The 17,274-nt window shown below is 44.0% G+C and overlaps 2 protein-coding genes across 3 annotated transcripts in view; both read left to right on the plus strand.

The window, feature by feature from the left end:
* LOC144164348 (Kv channel-interacting protein 4-like) overlaps positions 1-17,274 on the plus strand; it is a 560,797-nt gene that overhangs the window by 283,669 nt on the left and 259,854 nt on the right. The gene's annotated exons all lie outside the window — the stretch shown is intronic.
* On the plus strand, positions 660-13,114 carry LOC144164344 (uncharacterized). Of its 2 annotated transcripts, XM_077694854.1 has the most exons (6): positions 660-1,379; positions 3,057-3,162; positions 3,239-3,436; positions 3,936-4,003; positions 7,294-7,372; positions 12,715-13,114. In XM_077694854.1, exons 1-5 carry the CDS (start codon positions 1,338-1,340, stop codon positions 7,339-7,341), a joined length of 462 nt encoding a protein of 153 aa, XP_077550980.1. In that variant the 5' UTR covers positions 660-1,337; the 3' UTR covers positions 7,342-7,372; positions 12,715-13,114. The 2 variants fall into 2 exon arrangements, with proteins under 2 accessions (XP_077550980.1, XP_077550981.1); XM_077694855.1 differs by lacking the exon at positions 660-1,379 and having other exon boundaries at positions 2,631-3,162; positions 3,315-3,436.

A 17,274-nucleotide genomic window follows, 5' to 3' on the forward strand; every position in this document is an offset into this window, starting at 1 on the left:
GAGTGGGCATAGAGAGGTTCACTTTAACAATTTTTTGAATATGTCGTATCAGAAAGCAATCATCTACAATACATACCATACCTGTGGTAGCCAAATTATTTTGTTCTTACAATTGTCGGTAACTATGGGCGAATGAAAATGCTAAAGTGCGCAAAGACTAGCAAATATTTTAACGTTGCATAGAAACCACATGTAACAATAACACAATATACTTAATATATACGAATTAAAGTCTTTACTGCAATGCTGTTCAATGTTGATGAAATAAGCAGAAAGTATGATTGACATTGCTTCTGTATATGATTTAAGTGGGTTGTCTATTTTTTACGTTAAAAACATTGCCAACTGTGCACCGGATAACGCTCTGCGAATAAGAACACGAATAAAACTATGCTTCGTAATATATATTGCTACGCAACTAAATGGCCTCCTCAGGAACCCTACAAAATAGGCGGGAGAATATCAGGACGTGTGGCGTGTCCGTAACTAGCTTTTGCGCCACAATTCTGCCGCTCTACAATTCAGCCTCTCTATGCACGATGTTGCGTGCCTGCTTTCTTGCAAAGCTTCGATGTCGTGCAACAAAGCCTACTTTACTGCAGATGTTATTCTCATTCGCGTTTTACCAATTAAGTATGTTCACTGCTTCATGTGCCACTAGTAATTTTGTACATTAAGTACATATCGATGTAAGGCATCGCACTTGCGCGCGTACAGAGCTCTGTGTTCAGATGTCATGTAAACTTACACCAACCTGCCCGACCAAAAAGCAGAATTCAAGTGTTAGTCATTCAAATCCTTACTTGTAGTTGATTTTATTCAATAAAAACTACTTCATATTGCGACAATCTTTTTATTTAAATGATTAATGCATGTTGCCCACAATTATTATATATCTGAACCTGTGTGCGAGCGTCGCCTCTTTTAGTGCGTTTAAAAAAGCCGCCAAGTAGTCACGTGACTGAGTTGTGTTCGTTTTATAAAAACTTGTGTACATTACGTAAAACGTACATATATAAAACGTTTCTGCCAGAACCAGATTTCTTTTGTCTAGCATTTGCTTTAAAACTCAATAACAAGAATACAAATGCAAATATTTTAGACAACGCGAATCAATAGAATCCACTGCGAGCCAAGTGGAGTAAGCCAGTGAATGGCGCGAAGGCAGCAGCGGGGCGAGTTGACGCATTTTTGTCGAATTCGCGTATGAAAACCGCTGCGGGATGGAAACGGCGTGACACCGGTATGAAATTCGCTGTGCGGAATTCATTGCGCACCGCCTAAAATCGTCTACTAGAGTTCTTCAGTTCGGCAAGTCGACGGCGTGGTACGGTTGAATGCGAAGCCGGAACAAAGGCTGTGTCATCGTGTTTTTTCACGTGAGTACTGTCCCTGCTAATAATACCAAGTGAAATAGTTGTCTCGGTTAGCTTTCCGGACACATGCCGAAAAAGTTGCATATGCTGTGCTTGTTTGCTTGCTGCCTGGCGCCTCGTAAGCGTTGTGAAATCTCTCCTTCGCCCCCTCCTCCCTATTTGAGACTGTTCTAAGCTATCGCGCTCGCGAGACCGGCTGCCGCCGCCGCGACTGTCCTTCCTCGCGGCTGCTCGCGGTCTGCGGACCGCGATATGCGTCGTGAAACTGCCGTACTCCCTGTTCTGTGGCCGTACTCGCTCGCCAACGCGCCCCTACAGCGTACGCGTTGACCGTGTGCTGGCGGCGTTGTCGGGAAAAAAAAAGTTGGCAAGAGGTGAGGACGCAGGAAATGTAGTTAAACAGATGAGAATTGGCAATGTGCAAGGGGGAGAAAATGGTATGCAAATGCAGGACACGGAGAGAGAGTTCGGGCCGCGCGCCAGCGAGCGAGTACGGCAGTTCCACAACGCCTGACGTTGCCAAGCTTCACGAGCTAATGACGAAGCCCGTCTTTGAGTTCACGTAGAGTTCACAGGGGCACAGAATTCATATACGTGGAAATTGGAGGTGAAAGGCGGACATGTGGCCTCGTAGGGAATTAAGTCTCGGGGTGTGTGTGTGGGGAGGAGGGGTATTTTACAGCGCCTACGAGGCGCCTGTTCTAACTTGTTCATGCCGTCCGTATTCTTCAGCACACCCTCCTTTTGCCCTCGTCCATTAGCCCACGTCAAGCTTGTCTCTAGCGCTACTGTTGTGTTCGCTGTCTAACGGCTGCTTTTTGCACCGTCGGTCGCAGAAAACCATTTGACTGTTGGGCGGAGCGGTACAATTCTGTAATACACGGCGCTAGTTTGCAATGGCAAGCTATTCAAAAGTGTGTCAAGTGTTCCCTTTTTATTCTGTAGTTTTCTTCTTTGACGTTTCGTGAAATAACAAACCGAACTACAAAAAAAACAGTACATGGGGGGTGTAAATCGTTTTGAACCCTTTGGTGCAGCGTCATTTTTAACACTGGTCTGCCCGTATAGGCAAACTTGTTGGGACCGTTTAGTGTCCTTTTTATGGGGAAAAGCCATTATGAATGGCATATTGGAATGTATTGTCACGTTCGCACGATATTTGCAGGTAAAAAAATAGGCCCCAGTGCAAAATGAATCCTTTAATATAGGCATCAAAAGAAGCCTGGAGCATGCTAAATATTCTTTTGAAGGTATGTTGTGCTTTTTATGATCACATAGACGGACACAAGAAAACTACATACAATTTCACGAGTAGACGGCGCCATCTTCTCGTGAAAGCGGACGTTTTTCTTGTGCCCGTCTCTGTGATCGTAACAAGAGCAACTTTCCTTCAAAAGCTTACACCAATTAGCCCGACATAAAGCTGTGCAAAATATTACATGTCCTGATCACACACTCAGAGTGTACTTTCTGTATTTAGTGAGTCGCCTGTTTGCATCATTATTGTCTGCCAGACATGTTGTCACTTGGGCATTACTCCAGCGTGCAGACCAGTGTTGCACAAGTAGACATGCTTCAGCGCTCTTCCTGTCACCCTCATCTTTTGCGCAGTCTTTCAACTAGCCAGCAACCAAGTCTTCATCTTCCCTCTCGTTATATTTTGTATGTACTGTATTACAGAGCCATAAACACATCAGCTTGTCTACACTAATTAAGGAGGAGGTGCTCAAGCAAGGAACAAGGTTCGGGTGGAGGCCGATCGCGGAACCAGAGGACTCTGAAGCTGGTGAGCTAACCAGGGCTGGAGATGGGCCGGCGGATTCTGTGTACCAGAGGTTCCAGACGAGCGAGTTGGCTTGCAGACAACCGGGCTCGGTTCTACACCTGGCCGCGGTTGGTGGCCACGGCCCAGGATGGATCACCACACCTGCCACGCAGGGCGTGGTGCTGTCTGTGCTGCTTTGTCCGAGCAGTACATGCATTCGGGGGCCAATGCTCTGCTGCAACCTGGACCAACGATGACCCGTGGCACACATCGCTGAATGGGGCTTCTCGTGTTGGTGAGAGCATTTCTGTTTTTCTCTTCGCTTGAACTGGATTTCGGGGGCTGCACGTTGACCCTTGTCTCCTTGTTTGGTGCTAAGTTTCCCTTTCACCGTTCGCCATTGTAACTCATTCTGTTCCCTTTCTCCCGAGTTCCGTGTGAACGTGTCACACTCCTGCAAGGCCAAGAGAATCTTCGCATCAACAATTAATTTTTCCCGAAAGGTTAGAGTGTCAAGCACCATACACTTGGCTGTTTGGCATGGAAAGACCCAGCATTTGAAACATGTCATAACAGCAGGTAAAATCTTGCAGGGCTGCAGATTTTCATCGACATGGCTGTGTGAGGTTATGCGGGTTTGTAGTAGGTTTCAGGGGATATAAAATTTGCTTGTGCCTGCTTTGGACTGGCCCTTAAGACTTCGAATTGCTTGTGCGGTTGACGTCTGTGTAAAATTGTCATTTGTTGCAACTGCTCCTGCCCTTACTTTTTGCCTTCACCTTTGGCTCTATCAGGTATGGCTGCTCTTAATCCTCAAGTCCTGTGGATGTCCATGCTCACGGGGTACTTTGCCTTTTTGGAGGTTTGTATTACACTTGTCTCTATCTTAGTTCTTTCAGTTCAGCTCATAACCACCATTTGCTCTCCTAGAGATCGCATAAATATTGTTGATTTCAAATTAATTCCAAATAACGGTTGGCTACTGTTATTGCACGAAGGCATCTTTGGATGCTAAAATGCTGTGAAAATTGTTAAAAATTGAACCTTGGTGTCACTTCTTTTTTATTCCCAGAGAGGTTGTGTCAGTTTTGTGCTTTTCGTTTACACACCAAAGGCTTCACATAAAAAAACCAAAGCTTCATAATACTAATGGGTCATTCCACGCGAAACGTTCGGGCCCAAAAATTGGCCACCGCCAATTCTGTTGAGAAAAGCAGGTGAAGGAATCCTGAAATACTATGAATATGTGGAAACCTTCATACAACAGCTGTAGAAACCCTAACGAGGATTTGAATATTCAGACAGATTTGATCAGTGGACAAAGCTTCCTCAAGGCAATATTACACTAAAATAATGCCGAGCACGGCAAACACTAGTTCGGAAAAGTTTTTTTTCCACCCTCCGGTTTTGTGAGCAATGTAACCAACATAAATGAAAACATGCAAACCAGTTATTCTCGATAGCACAAAGGCAAAGGAGACTGGGAGAGGGTAAAATATGGGACAGAAGAAAAGGAGGGCTGGTCAGCCTTAAGAGCAGAAATTGACAAAGCGAGCAATAGAAGAATGGAAACTTGAAGGGAACAGTGCAACAACGCCTTCCCGGAGGGCTCAAATTGGTGCGAGGGGCCAAATATGGCCTGCCGTCGAAACAAAATCTAAGTAAAATTATCAGGCTAGATAGAAGTTGTTCCAGACGGAGTTCACTATGTGCGGTGCGGCTTCTGTCTTCACTTGCGGCAACTTTTGCTATGTATATTGCACATCTGATATGTTTAATCATTTTTGTGGGCCACGACACAGGAAGAAGCAGTTTTCCTCCCTTCATTGACCAGGGCAGTAGTCTGATGTGAAGTGAAGTTTAGAAGCGAACACATGCCCAGAAAATGGTAGGAAAACACCTAAGAGGACTTGGTGGAGAAGAGCCACTCTAATGTAGCAGGGCCGGCAGAAGACTCTTGTCTGTCGACATTTTTTTAGTGCTAGCCCATATTGCGTCTCTCATGCCAAAGCCTCAGTGAGAAATTTGAAAATATTCTGTGTTGCTTGCGTATTTCTGACTAATGTATTTCCGGCTTAGAAGGGAGCCGAGTAAGTACTGAAAAGCTAGTTCTTGCAAACTAAACAAAGCCGTATTCAGTCTTTATGGACCCTTTACTGCATGTGTTATTGCTTGCTTGCTGCAGAAACAATGCTGACGTTGTCATCTGTGTGTTTACAGCACTTCCGCGTTTTTCACAAACTTGTAATCCAGTTCCACTTCTAATACTGCTAAATGAAAGTAGTGCGGAAGTAGAGACCCTGATAATAAAGCAATTGTTAAAGGGACACTGAAGTGAATTTGTCAAGCTCCCGTTTTTGCTTGCACTGCGTAGACTGGCTCAAATTAGCACACTTTTCATCGTTTATCCGGTTGACAAATCGGTAATTATTTTACAAAGCGCAAAAGAAGAAAAACTACCATGCGCGGTTTGCGGCGGCCGCACCAACTAAGGCTGTGACGTTGGGAGGTGGGGCGCCGTGATTGGACGATGCCCAAGGTTAGCAATCAAACAAGTTTCGGTTTCGGTTTCGGTTCTGTAAAACATAACCAATGGCGTTGTTGGATGGGCATTCTCAATATCTCAGTAATCATCGTACCGCGCTTCTGCCATGTTGTCGGCTGTAAAATGCACAAGATAAGCCTCCCAGGACGGCTTGTAGTCGTAGCATTCACTAGCCGAGACCTACGCAGTGCATGAACGCCCTCCGTGTACCCGCAGACGCCCAAATGTCATGCGCTTTTCCCCCATATTTGGAGCTTGCCTCCCTCATGCCTGTATCGTAAAAAGCGTGTTCGCACCAGGCCAAGGGTCTGTTCATTCTGGCCTGTGCCCACTGCCTGCAAGCAGTCAGTGCTTATGGCAACAGCACGCCAACGAGAACTCGCTAGCGCGCCAGTGCCAGCCTGCGCGCGTTTTGTGAACTAGTTCGTGTAGCCAGGAACGTTGCGGCGCAAAAAAAGGTGAACTCAATATAGAAAACATCGGCGGAAAACAAAAAAGTTAAGTTACAAAAAAAAAGCACGTACCCGCGGGGATTCGAACTCGTGACTTGCAAAACACTTGCGGTGAGATATCTAGCACCCCAGACCACTGAGCCACGAAGCGGGATGCGAAAAGCCTTGCTAATATAGGGTATATATTGTACAACCGGCTTACACTTTTATTTAGTTTTGCATTTCAAGCAGCTTAGGTGACTATTTGTTGTACTGCGCTCGTGCAGTAAGCGTCGCCCGAGTTTCCACAGTAGCTCACGTCTAGCAATTGCATTTCGTAGACGGAAAAGCGTTGCAGATGCGTAGTCGTGCTCCTGACCACTGTGCTTGTTCGCCCAGCGCAAAAAAGTGCTTCCCGCGCCCTAGTTTTACGCTGTACGGTAAAAATATCAGTTGATTTTATTTCCTTAGTACCTATATTGACTTCGCTGACTCTTCTCCCGCCTTCAAGAGGCCTTATATTTTCCTACTGGCGTACCAGTCAGCGAAGCGTCGCATGTGCGCTTGTGCAGCGCTTGTGTGAAGCGGCCTTGACTTGGAGCTAGATACAGTGTACAAACAAACCAAGTAACGAAAGGCACATTCTTCCATTCACAAACGTGTCCTGGCTTCGTTTCAATTGCGACCAAGCAATTTTTTTTAACCTCCTTGATTGCGACGACCCGCCGGCGGCCGGCGGACGAAACGCTGGGCCGACTGACTCTGTCTGAAGGCCGGGGAGGCGTGCAGTAGCGCGCAGCCAATTGCCAGCTCATCCCCTCCTGACGTCACACGAAAACGCCACAGAAAACGGGCGAGCGTAAAGAGAGGAGGACAGCATTTTCGAATTAGTTTTTCTACTAAATAAAATCGCGTAAACGCGCCTAGAGTGGTCGAAACATGGCCTGGGGACTCCGAACTACAATTTGCGCTAGCAATCCCGCAATGTTTACATATCACTTCAGTGTCCCTTTAATACACCGTGAAAATATGAGGAACGTAGCAATTACCACATTGCATTTGTTAAGCTGGAGCCCTGTGGATATTTTTCCTTATGGCCTCCTCTATACTCTTTTGTTGGTCCCCCACATCTTAGTAATTTTCATGTCAGTGATATGTATTTTTTTTTATCATTAGATGCAAAAGAGGTGTATACACTGTCCTGCGGCCTGTTTTGCTGAATGAAAGTGGTGTCGAAGCCTTCAGAGAAGCACTGGTAAGTACAGCAGTAATTACTTTTAATGAAATCACTTTGCAGGAGCTTTGGAAAAACTGAGTGTTGCTTCTTTGTGTGGTTTTAGAATTTTTAGAAAAACGGTTGTGTCAGCGAAATTGCTTAAATTTCTTGGAATCGTTCGCAGTCTTCAAAAATCATCTATCGATTTCTCTATAATCTTGCTCCGAATAATCTTCCAAAAAACAAAACCGAAGAAGCAGACAAAAAAGGCATATTGTGAGCTGCTAGCTACCAACCTTCAAAACAACTACCTGGTCTGATAACCACGCCACCACTGTGACACCGTGACACACCTCCTAAATTTCCCATACGGACCCTGGCATCAATGAATATCTTGATGTGTGGGTGGGTTTTGTATTTTTAAGCTATTTTGGCAGTGATAACGCTCGTTCTCACGAAATGGTCTTCCAGATCAGCCTAGTCATGCTAATACTACAAGCAATTAGGTTAAAGCTCCCATATTCAACTCATAGAAAGCTCTCACACAGTTGCAATTTCAACAACTTCAGCCAACGTAGTCATGAATAAAATGAGCCACTAGAAAAACAGTTGTCTTTAGTAACAGTTTTCTAAGACAAATAGCTTGGTTGAATTTGTCTCATGACAGCTGATTAAAGCTAGAGTTTAAAGGTAATTCTTTTTCTGTGAACGAAGCGATGCTTCTTACTACTAAAACCTCTCCCGAACATCAAAACGCTGGAGACGGCCCGAAAATCCAGAAGCTGCCGTATGCATTGCGATGCTCGCTAAGTACACTACTTCTGGCGTTGACGCTGATATCTGCTAAGAATAGACTTCGGAATATGGCACGCAGACAGGGCGGTAACTTTCTTTTTATCGCAGAAAGTCTACCAATTTTTGGGGTCTAACAATTTTTGGGCAATAAAAATGGTAAGGTAAAAATTCGGGATAGGACAAAAACTGCTTGGGGCTGAAAACAAAAGTCGTTCACTGTCAGTTTACTATCATGCACCTGTTGAAGCTTTCACTTGCTGGTTGTTATAATCTTCTGGCTCACTTTTCTAACCCTGCTTTCAGGAATGAGGTGCGATGCACTGGAACAGTGCCCAGCTAGCTATCCCCGAGTAACTGTTGCGTGACAAATGAAAAAGGCGTTCAGCTCTAATAATTAGAGGTTAGGTGGAGGTGCAATGCAGGAGGCTCATAGCCTATGAGCCTCCTGCATTGCACCTCCACCTAACATTTTAGAAAACAAACAATACCAAACTTGTGGCAGACTCTTTCAGAATATGTAGTTCTACTGAGGAGCAACTCTAGACCTCCGAAAATATCCTCGTACAGAATCAAAACTGAAGCCAATTTTAAGCTCTCTCTCCTTGCCTTAACTGATGTCCGATGACTTGAGGTTATCAATTGACTTTCAACTGGAACTCTTATTGCACAAGTAAGGCATGGGTGAAGTGAAATCACAAACGGCATGCTTTTTTTGAGGAAAAGTAGTGGGCAACGAAGGCGTTAAGGCAAATCGGGTTGAAGTTCTCTGTCTAGTAGTGCCAAATATAAATTGCGCAATGCAGAAATGAAACAAATGACAGGAAAAGGGCTGAAAATGCTTAGTGCACTTGTCAGGAATGCGGAGACATCCACGAATACTTTGACTGAAAAAAAGCTACCCGTCCTCTAAACCAAAGCTCACTAGTGCATACCCGGTGTAATTTCTGGTAGTTCTCACCTTTAAACGCAGTCGGATTGCAAAGCTGACGACATCATTTGATACTTGACTTCTGTGAGCCATTTGATCAAAAAATCTAATGGTAATGCAGCGTAACCACAAGTGACATCCTTTTTTGTATAGCGCAGCAGCCATGGCACCTATTGAAACAACACATGCTGCTCAACCCTCAAAAACACCGTCAGAAATTTCAGTGTAGCCAGAGCAGGAAAATTAGAACTGATTCTAAAACTGCAGTGCCTAGACTAACCAGTGGGATGCGTTAGTTGCAAGGGAAATGACAACATGAATATCAGGAATATACAGCATTGATGATCGGTGATCGGTGCTTTATATTGCCGATTTTGTGATGTTGTAGTTGTTTCTCATGTACCCCGGTGGTTAGTCTAGACACTACACGTTTAGGCAACCTTGAGATTTTCGGCAGTTTTTTGCAAGGTGAGGTGTGTATGTTTTCCCAGAAGGGAGCGTTGCAGCTGCGCTTGATAAAAAAGCATGTGACTCGTGGTCATGCTGCATTACCATGGAATTTTCTTGACCAAAAGTCTTCCAGCAAGCCAAATGCCAAATCATTTTGCCAGTTTTGCAATCCGATGGCAGTGACAGATGATAATTACCTGAAAATGACACCAGCTTTCCACTACTGAGCTTTGGTTCGAAGAAAGGGTCGTTTTATTTTGTGAAAGCTTATTTCTGAAGGTTCCCCGCATGCGTATCAAGTGGACCTGGCATTTTCAGCCACTTTCCAGCAGTTTCCATTCTGATTGATTGATTGTAGGGTTTAACGCGCCGACGCAACGCAGGCGATAAGGCGCGCCGTAGTGGAGGGCTCCGGATTAATTTTGACCGCCTGGGGATCTTTAACGTGCGCCGAAATCTCGTACACACGGGCGTTTTTGCTTTTCGCCTCCATCAGAAAAGCGGCCGCCGTGGCCGGGAATCGAGCAGTTTTCATTCTGTTTGTGTGTTGCAAACCTAATATTTCGTGGTACTACGCAGTTACCCAACTTCAAGCCGATTTGCCATAGCACCCCCGTCGCCCTCTACTATTCCTCGAAAAAAGAACGCCTTTTGTGATATCGCTTCACTCATGCCCTACTTTTGCGATAACAGCTCCAGCTGAAACTCAAAAAATAACACCAAGTCATCGGATATCAGCTCAGACAAGTAGAGATTTCCAATCAGCCAGCTGTTCAATGGCCAGTTTTGTTAGTACGAGGCTATTTTTGGAGGTCTAGTGTTGCTTCTTACTGCAACTGTCTATTCTGGCAGTCTCCAAAAGGTTTGATATGGTGCCTTTTTGAAAATGTTAGGCAGTACTCTTTTCACCGTGCGAAAGCTTGCTGGGCACAATTCTAGTGCTTCGCAAGTTATTCCTGCAAGCAGGGCTACCATAGCGAGTCAGAAGATGACAATAAACCGCTAGTGGAAGTTCTGGTAGATAATTGATGATCAGAATGTCAACAAAAATGCACCACTGAGATTGGTTTTAAATTCCAAGTGGATTTTTTGGCATCTCTTGCTTGCCGTGAATCTGGTGCTTGCTGTAGTCCTTAATAAGATGTTTTTACATCACGTGGGGACTAAGTTGGTCCCCTAATAATATCGAACCATTTCAGAGAACCATCCAAAATTGTGTATTTTGGAATGAATGTTCGGCTTCACCACGAGACGCGGGCGCCATGCGTGCAAGCACCACGTGGGCACCACGGGGACAAATTAATTTGCACTAGAATTTTTTCTTGGACAGGATTTTTTAATGTAAACCTTCAAAATGCATATTCTAAATTTTTTCCACTATTGGTGGTTTGTTATACACAACTTCTCTTTTTTTCATTTTTCTTTACGGTGACAAAATTTTGATTTGGGTTTTTTTTTTTTGCTATCATTATTTATGCAAACATTACACAACTGGTGCTAGCAAGGGCGTTGAATCATCTTCATTTTTGCCACTGCACTATGTGCCTAACCAACACATTTAGCAAAAAGAAATGTTTTCTTAGAGCCCTAAAAACTGGTCAATTTTCTGCGGTAACAAAAGAGTTGAAATCAACGCTGGTGTCAGCTTTACTGCATGACTCTGAATTTGTGCAGAGAAGCCCCTCTAGTGCATGAGAAGTTCGAGAACAAAAAGTTGGACATCCAAAGTCAATAAATTGGGATAGGGAAACTAATTATTGTGGCATGTCCCATCAAGGCTGTAGTGTCAGCTTTACTGCATCGCTCACAACTCGTGCAGAAAAGCCCATCCAGGGAATTAGAAACTTTGGAACAAGTTTTGTGCCGAATTTAATTTTATGAGAAGTTAAAAAATCAGGGTACGGAAACTAAACGCGTTGACAATAATTCAAATAGACAAGTGGTTTAAAATTTTTTTTTGTGGCCACTAAAAACATGAAGAAACCGAGGCACGTAACAAGGCAGTGGTGCCCTTTGTACTGACAACTTAGGTTTCTTTTCCATCAGTAATAAGTGTGATCTAGATAACTACAACTGTAAGCATTATTTAGTGCTTCATGCTTTCACTTAAGCTAAAAACTGATGAAGGAAAAACGAAACGGGGTGCAGACATTGCATGCAGAGTAGAAAATATAGTCAGCGTATTGAATAACTTTAAAAAAGCGTCAAAGTTAATCAGTGAAGCGTAGATAGAAGGTTCAGGCAAATTGCTATCAAGCCTAAAAGCAAAAGAAAAGTGCAACAAGCAGCACACCCAGCGGTTTTTGCCCAGGGAATGGGGGGAATCTATGATGTGTTGTTCCCATCTGGAAAGTCGATGTGTCCAATTTGTCCCTTGGCGTTTTGCATGTACCCACTAATTGCGAATCATGCAAGTACAAGCCTTTCTTGGGCCAAGTTTGACTTCTGCAAAGAAGCTAAAGCACTGATTTGGGAGCTTTTAGATGTTTATTACATAAAAAACAGGAGCACAGTGAACCTGTATTGCAATGAGCTTGAATATTTAGAAACTTCGCTATGATTCCTTTGTTACCATTGTGCGGCCCACTATTAAAGGGTGTTATTTTAGACGATGCACTCAATAAACTTAGTTGCAAGCAAGTGCTTGACCTGTCATCTTCTATGTCATGTGCTATGGACTCGACTTTTTAAGAACTATGTACCAACTTGCCTCATGCTTTTTACTGAACAGTTTGAGTTAGACTTTGTACCCCTCCAGTATTTTGCAGTGTGGAGCATGCCCTTTGTGCAGCAGGTGTCTCAGTTCACTTACTGCTTTGTTACTCGTGCTGCCTTTAAGCTTTACATAGATATTTTCATACCATCAAAAGGGGGGAGTAGCAGCCTTTTGCACTCATAAATTCTTAGTCTCCCTCCCTGGAGCTTTCAGATCCTCTTTATGGATGCAATAATTTTTGAAGCCTTTGCATTTCTGGGGTGTCCATATGTAACTTCATACATTATACATATCTTCCCTCATACAAAATATTTCATAACAAAAGCCAAATGGCGAAGCAAGGAAATGTAATGGCAAGAGGTGTGCTCCTCGCCCTCTTTTTTGTCAGGCACTGGGCAGTTAGTCTGTTGTTGATGATTTTACTGTGCTGGCTACGATTTCATTTTGCTTTTGTCTTATCGTTCAATTTCTTTTCATTGATATTTCTGGCAGGTCCGAGACAAGGCCTGGTCCGAGACGCCAGGACCCGAGGACACCTTGCAACGCTTGTGCACGGCTTGTGAAGATTTCTGGATTGACTTCATGGACGTGTGTAAGAAGTCTGCCTTAGAAAAACAGCAACAAGGAAAGAAGCCTTTAAAAATTATCGCAATTTATTTCCACACCAGTTTAACCTTGCACCAGCAGGTATGCAAAGCTGGTTAACACAAAACTTGTTTTTGTGATTTAATATCATGCCTGTTAGTCTAGCAAACCTGCGTTGTGACAAGCCATAGCAAGCAGTAAAACATTCTTAGTGTATCTTTATTTTTAGGCTATTTGCTGGTTATTTTGTAATTTAAAACAGCTGTGATACCGTAAGCTGGCTTTTCATTCAAATGTGTATCACTTTCGTCTTTAATAAAATAATTTTCAAGTACTTTTGGTTTGCTTTGCTATACTTGTATGAAACTGCTCATGAAGCTGCATGCATGTGGGCTAAAATTGCACTTGCACATATACTGCAATGATTCCACCAGCAGTATTACTGACCATCTCTGGGAAGGTCACCCATACACTTCCACGACTCTGTCGCCATAAGCATCACGGGACTCTTTAAAAAGGGGCGTCCTCACAACTCTTGTTACAGGGTCGCGATGATCATCAGGCAGGGGTCCCGTGACTCTCTTTTTTCTTTCGTGGCAGTCAGTGCTGACTCTAAGGAGGTAGTCACCCATATTCTACTGTGACTACTGCGACGGGGTCCGTGTGACCCCCTTTCAATAAGAGTAAGCGTGACTCTGCGAAAGGGGGTCGATGAAGAGTCAAATCTGTGGCAAGTAAATACCCCCCAAAGAGGGTCACAGGGACTCCTTTTTTTCTTAGTGTGTAGTGGAGGGCTCAGGGTTATTTTGATCACCTGGGGGACTTTAACGTGCGCAGAAATCTCGTGCACACGGGCCTTTTTATTTTTCGCCGCCATCGAAACGCGGCCGCCGCGGCCAGAAATCGAACCCGCGTCCCCGTGCTCACCAGCGCAAAACAAGAGAAATACTAAAAGCTGATATCAGCCTATTTCGTTTATTACGCGTACAAGTAACTGTTGCCATTCACATTGTATGATCAAGGGGAACCGGAGGCACCCTACAATTGCAGTCACTTTTTATTGTGGTGGCTTTTGTCGGCATACAGAAAACGCGAAGACAAATGCTTGTGACGGCATTAGGTCCCGGCGAGAAAATGAATGGTGAGTCGGTGTTCTTCCATTTTTTTGTTCTAAATACCTACTTTTATTTATGGAAGTTCGCCTAACAACTTGCGTCAATATTATAACGACAAAGCAGTATTCATGAACCAGGCTTCTGCTAGTCTCCATAGCCCGTTTCTAAGAACAGGTCTGATAACTATCTCGGAATCTCCAGCGTTGGTCTACAAACAACGTTGCTTCTCGCAATCATGGAACGCTTTTTGCCTCGCATAATAACGGTACGCGGGACACGGTTATGTCACCGGTTTGGGAGCTCTTCAGAACAGTGTAAGCATTGTCTCCCAGCCTCAGCACAATGGCGCGTTCTACCGTTAAGCGAAGACGTATAAGACCTACTGCTCCCATAACCTCCCCGGTCTCTCGGTCTCACGCTGCCAGCGAAGTCTCGCCGTTGTCTAGTGCTCGCCGACAACAACGTGCAGGCCACACAATGTCTTTAGATAGGCTTAATTGAAAACTTAGCTCGTTGCACGCGGTTCTTGGTGCGTGCCTTCGCTTTCTCTCATGTTGGTAACTGCTGGAGGTGTGGCAGGTGAATAAAGAACAGATGGTAGTGAGGTTGTCTTTCATGATCAACGTGAAAGTTTGGCCTAGTGGGTACTTCATTGAACAAAAGTTTACAGCGCCCAAAAATGACGAAAGACAAAAGTGGTGACACGGACAAAGGCTTCCTGTGCTTTCATGGATGACGTCAGCCTACAGTCAGGACAAGTTTCGAAGAGAGGCAGAATGGTTCTGTTGGAGGCACAAAACATAGGTACGAGGCAAAGTTTGCTTTATCGTCTATTCGACATTGGTGGCAGTAGCAGCGTTCGCGGTACGGATGAACCTGTATCGGCCTGGTTAGCACATGCGTAATCGCTCCGCTGAGGCAGCATTGGAGTCCACTGGCAACGTTCACCAGTTCGCATTTGGCAATGCTCCGCATGAAATGGCGCAAATCCTTGGGTCCGGAAATAGGTCAGGTGTTTACAAATTCAGATAGATGGCAGTCGTGCATTATGCACACCTATCTCCCTCTGACTGCGAAAGGAATACTTAAGGGGACGTTCCTCAGGGCAATTCCCAAATGACCATCATAAGCACTGCATTTTTATTTAGTTACATTAATGAACTAGTAAATACCAAAAGTAGCAGACAGCGTAATAGTTACTCGCATTACTCCACTATACCGTTTGCGTCAAATAATATTCAAGAACTTGCCTCAACCGCTAACACATTCTCATAGGAGTTTCACAGGCGATAGTGGTCTTAAAACTAACAGCTGAACGTCTTTATTGTTGTAGTTCGAAAGAAAAAAGCAGCCATATGTCTGAACAACAAAATTTTGTTTTGTTAATTAAAGATATTGCTACCTTCTGCCGTAAATGCTATTGTATTATTAGTTTACATACTAGGGCGGGTTTGTTGATAAGCTGTCAGAAAGTTCCCGCCCCTTCCGTTTACTTCCTCCAGTGGGGTTCGTCGCCTTTTTTATGGTATACATCACTATGAGCAGAAGGCTTGCGCATCAGCGGCTCTACCATTCAGACAAGCACTTTTAAGTGAGGTTGTTAATCACATTATTATTCGCGAATAGAATTAAAGTTCCCCATACCCACTATTTCTGCTGGCTAGTGCTCCAAAAAGAGGATGCTGGACAAAGGAACTGGACGGAATAAGTTGCACATTTACAACAGATTTAGCCCCGATTTTATACAAGCTGAGGCAGAGTCAGTCGCAGGAATACTACGTAAAGGAGGATTCGAGAATCACAGGAAAACATTCGAGGTTGCAGGAAACAAAGCAAACATAATAACAATGCCAAAATTGTGGGTTCGCTTCGGAGGACTAAGTAAATTTTGCTAGTAGAAAGATATGACCTAGCAGTAAGACATTGTTGCTTCGTAGACCTGCCCCCTAATGAGAGTTAAAAACGGTTTGCCAATTCAGCCGCAGCAATGGCGACGGATCAAATACAATTTCCATATTAGGGTCACAGGGTCCATAACCGACCGCGGTAGAATACTTGCTAGATGAAGCCAGAAAATAAAAAAAAAATTGCCCACGGAATTTCGGGCCTAAGACAGCCAAGTACATTTCGGGAACCTGAGATCATTCTTTCTTTTTGTGAGTTGTAGAGGAGCCCGTCTGGTCGCGAACAGACATGATAACAACTCATTAACGCAGCCTATAAAATATATTAAAACGGCATGACTTTCGTGTTGTTAAACTTCGTTTCCTCAACCTTTAAGTTCTGCAACAAAAGATTTTGCTTTTATAGAACACGGTTTTAGCATGGCATCCGAAATGTGTTTATTCCGTTTATTTGATAATTTTCTTATTTTCTGAACTTTTGTTTCCAGTTCGTTCTTTTCGCCTAATGGTTTCCTCTAGGTGTCCTGTCGATTACCTACTAAGATGTTCCTCCCCCTTGGTTCCAGCCTTCCATGAAGGCGTACATTCGCGCTTAGAGACATGCTGGCAAAAGAGTACGTGCTAGTAAATGTGTCACATGCATGCTTCTTAATCGAGAGTTGTGGAGTTTAAATGCGTGCCGGCAATTGTTGAAAACTGCATTGAAATGAAGCGTTTCTTAACAGGTTTCATTAAGGAACAGTTTGGAAAAACCATTTTCTACTCTCTCTTCCCTCTTGGAAATCGCTACTAAAAGCTAGAAAATTCGAGCCACCACTCACAAAAAATCCAACCACTTTACCGGTGACAAGACATTTGTTTTCATAATTTGTAAAGCGCCCCTCCAAGCTCCTTCATTTAAACTTGTCGTTTTAACCCAGTAACAATCAGGAGAGATGTGGCCCATTTTTTCTCGAGTGACGTTTGAGCATGGACCAACGAAAGCAAAACGGAAATATGAACCAATCGAGTCAATGAGATGGGACATGCAGAGGCATCAATGGTCAACACTGCGGTTTTGGTTTTTTTGCCTTCGCTCATTACCCGACTATGTATTGGTATGTCCGTTTACAGCTACTGTGCGTACCACACCATTCATAAGGGCTCCCCAGCGGGCTCTTGATTGTATAAAACAAATGGCCTGAATGTTCTTCCTAGCTAAACCCACTTTAAATTCAGTTGACTAACTAATACAGTGGAGGCACTGCCGTGTATTTCCACCGCAAACAAGGCAACGGAACGGGCGACCGGCGTTAGTTTTGTGCAGCACTTTGGAGCACTTCTGAGACGTTCATGGTGTGGCTGCCTTGCTGATAATCAACACAGGCGGAAATAACACCAGGAGCAACTAAAATTATGGGAACGAGAGGATCATGAGCAGGCACATATTCTTTATGAGCCGAGGATGA

The sequence above is a fragment of the Haemaphysalis longicornis genome, unplaced genomic scaffold (genome assembly GCF_048455015.1).
Source record: "Haemaphysalis longicornis isolate Haplotype H1 unplaced genomic scaffold, Haemaphysalis longicornis Haplotype H1 scaffold_13, whole genome shotgun sequence".
Lineage (NCBI taxonomy): Eukaryota > Metazoa > Arthropoda > Arachnida > Ixodida > Ixodidae > Haemaphysalis > Haemaphysalis longicornis.

Excerpts from the sequence above, each read along its gene's own strand:
- LOC144164344 (XM_077694854.1), top strand. The coding sequence starts at position 1,338 with ATGCGAAGCCGGAACAAAGGCTGTGTCATCGTGTTTTTTCAC. Across the intron at positions 3,163-3,238 it reads ACCAGAGGACTCTGAAGCTG|ACAACCGGGCTCGGTTCTAC; the intron begins GTGAGCTAACCA and ends GTTGGCTTGCAG. Across the intron at positions 3,437-3,935 it reads GAATGGGGCTTCTCGTGTTG|GTATGGCTGCTCTTAATCCT; the intron begins GTGAGAGCATTT and ends TGGCTCTATCAG.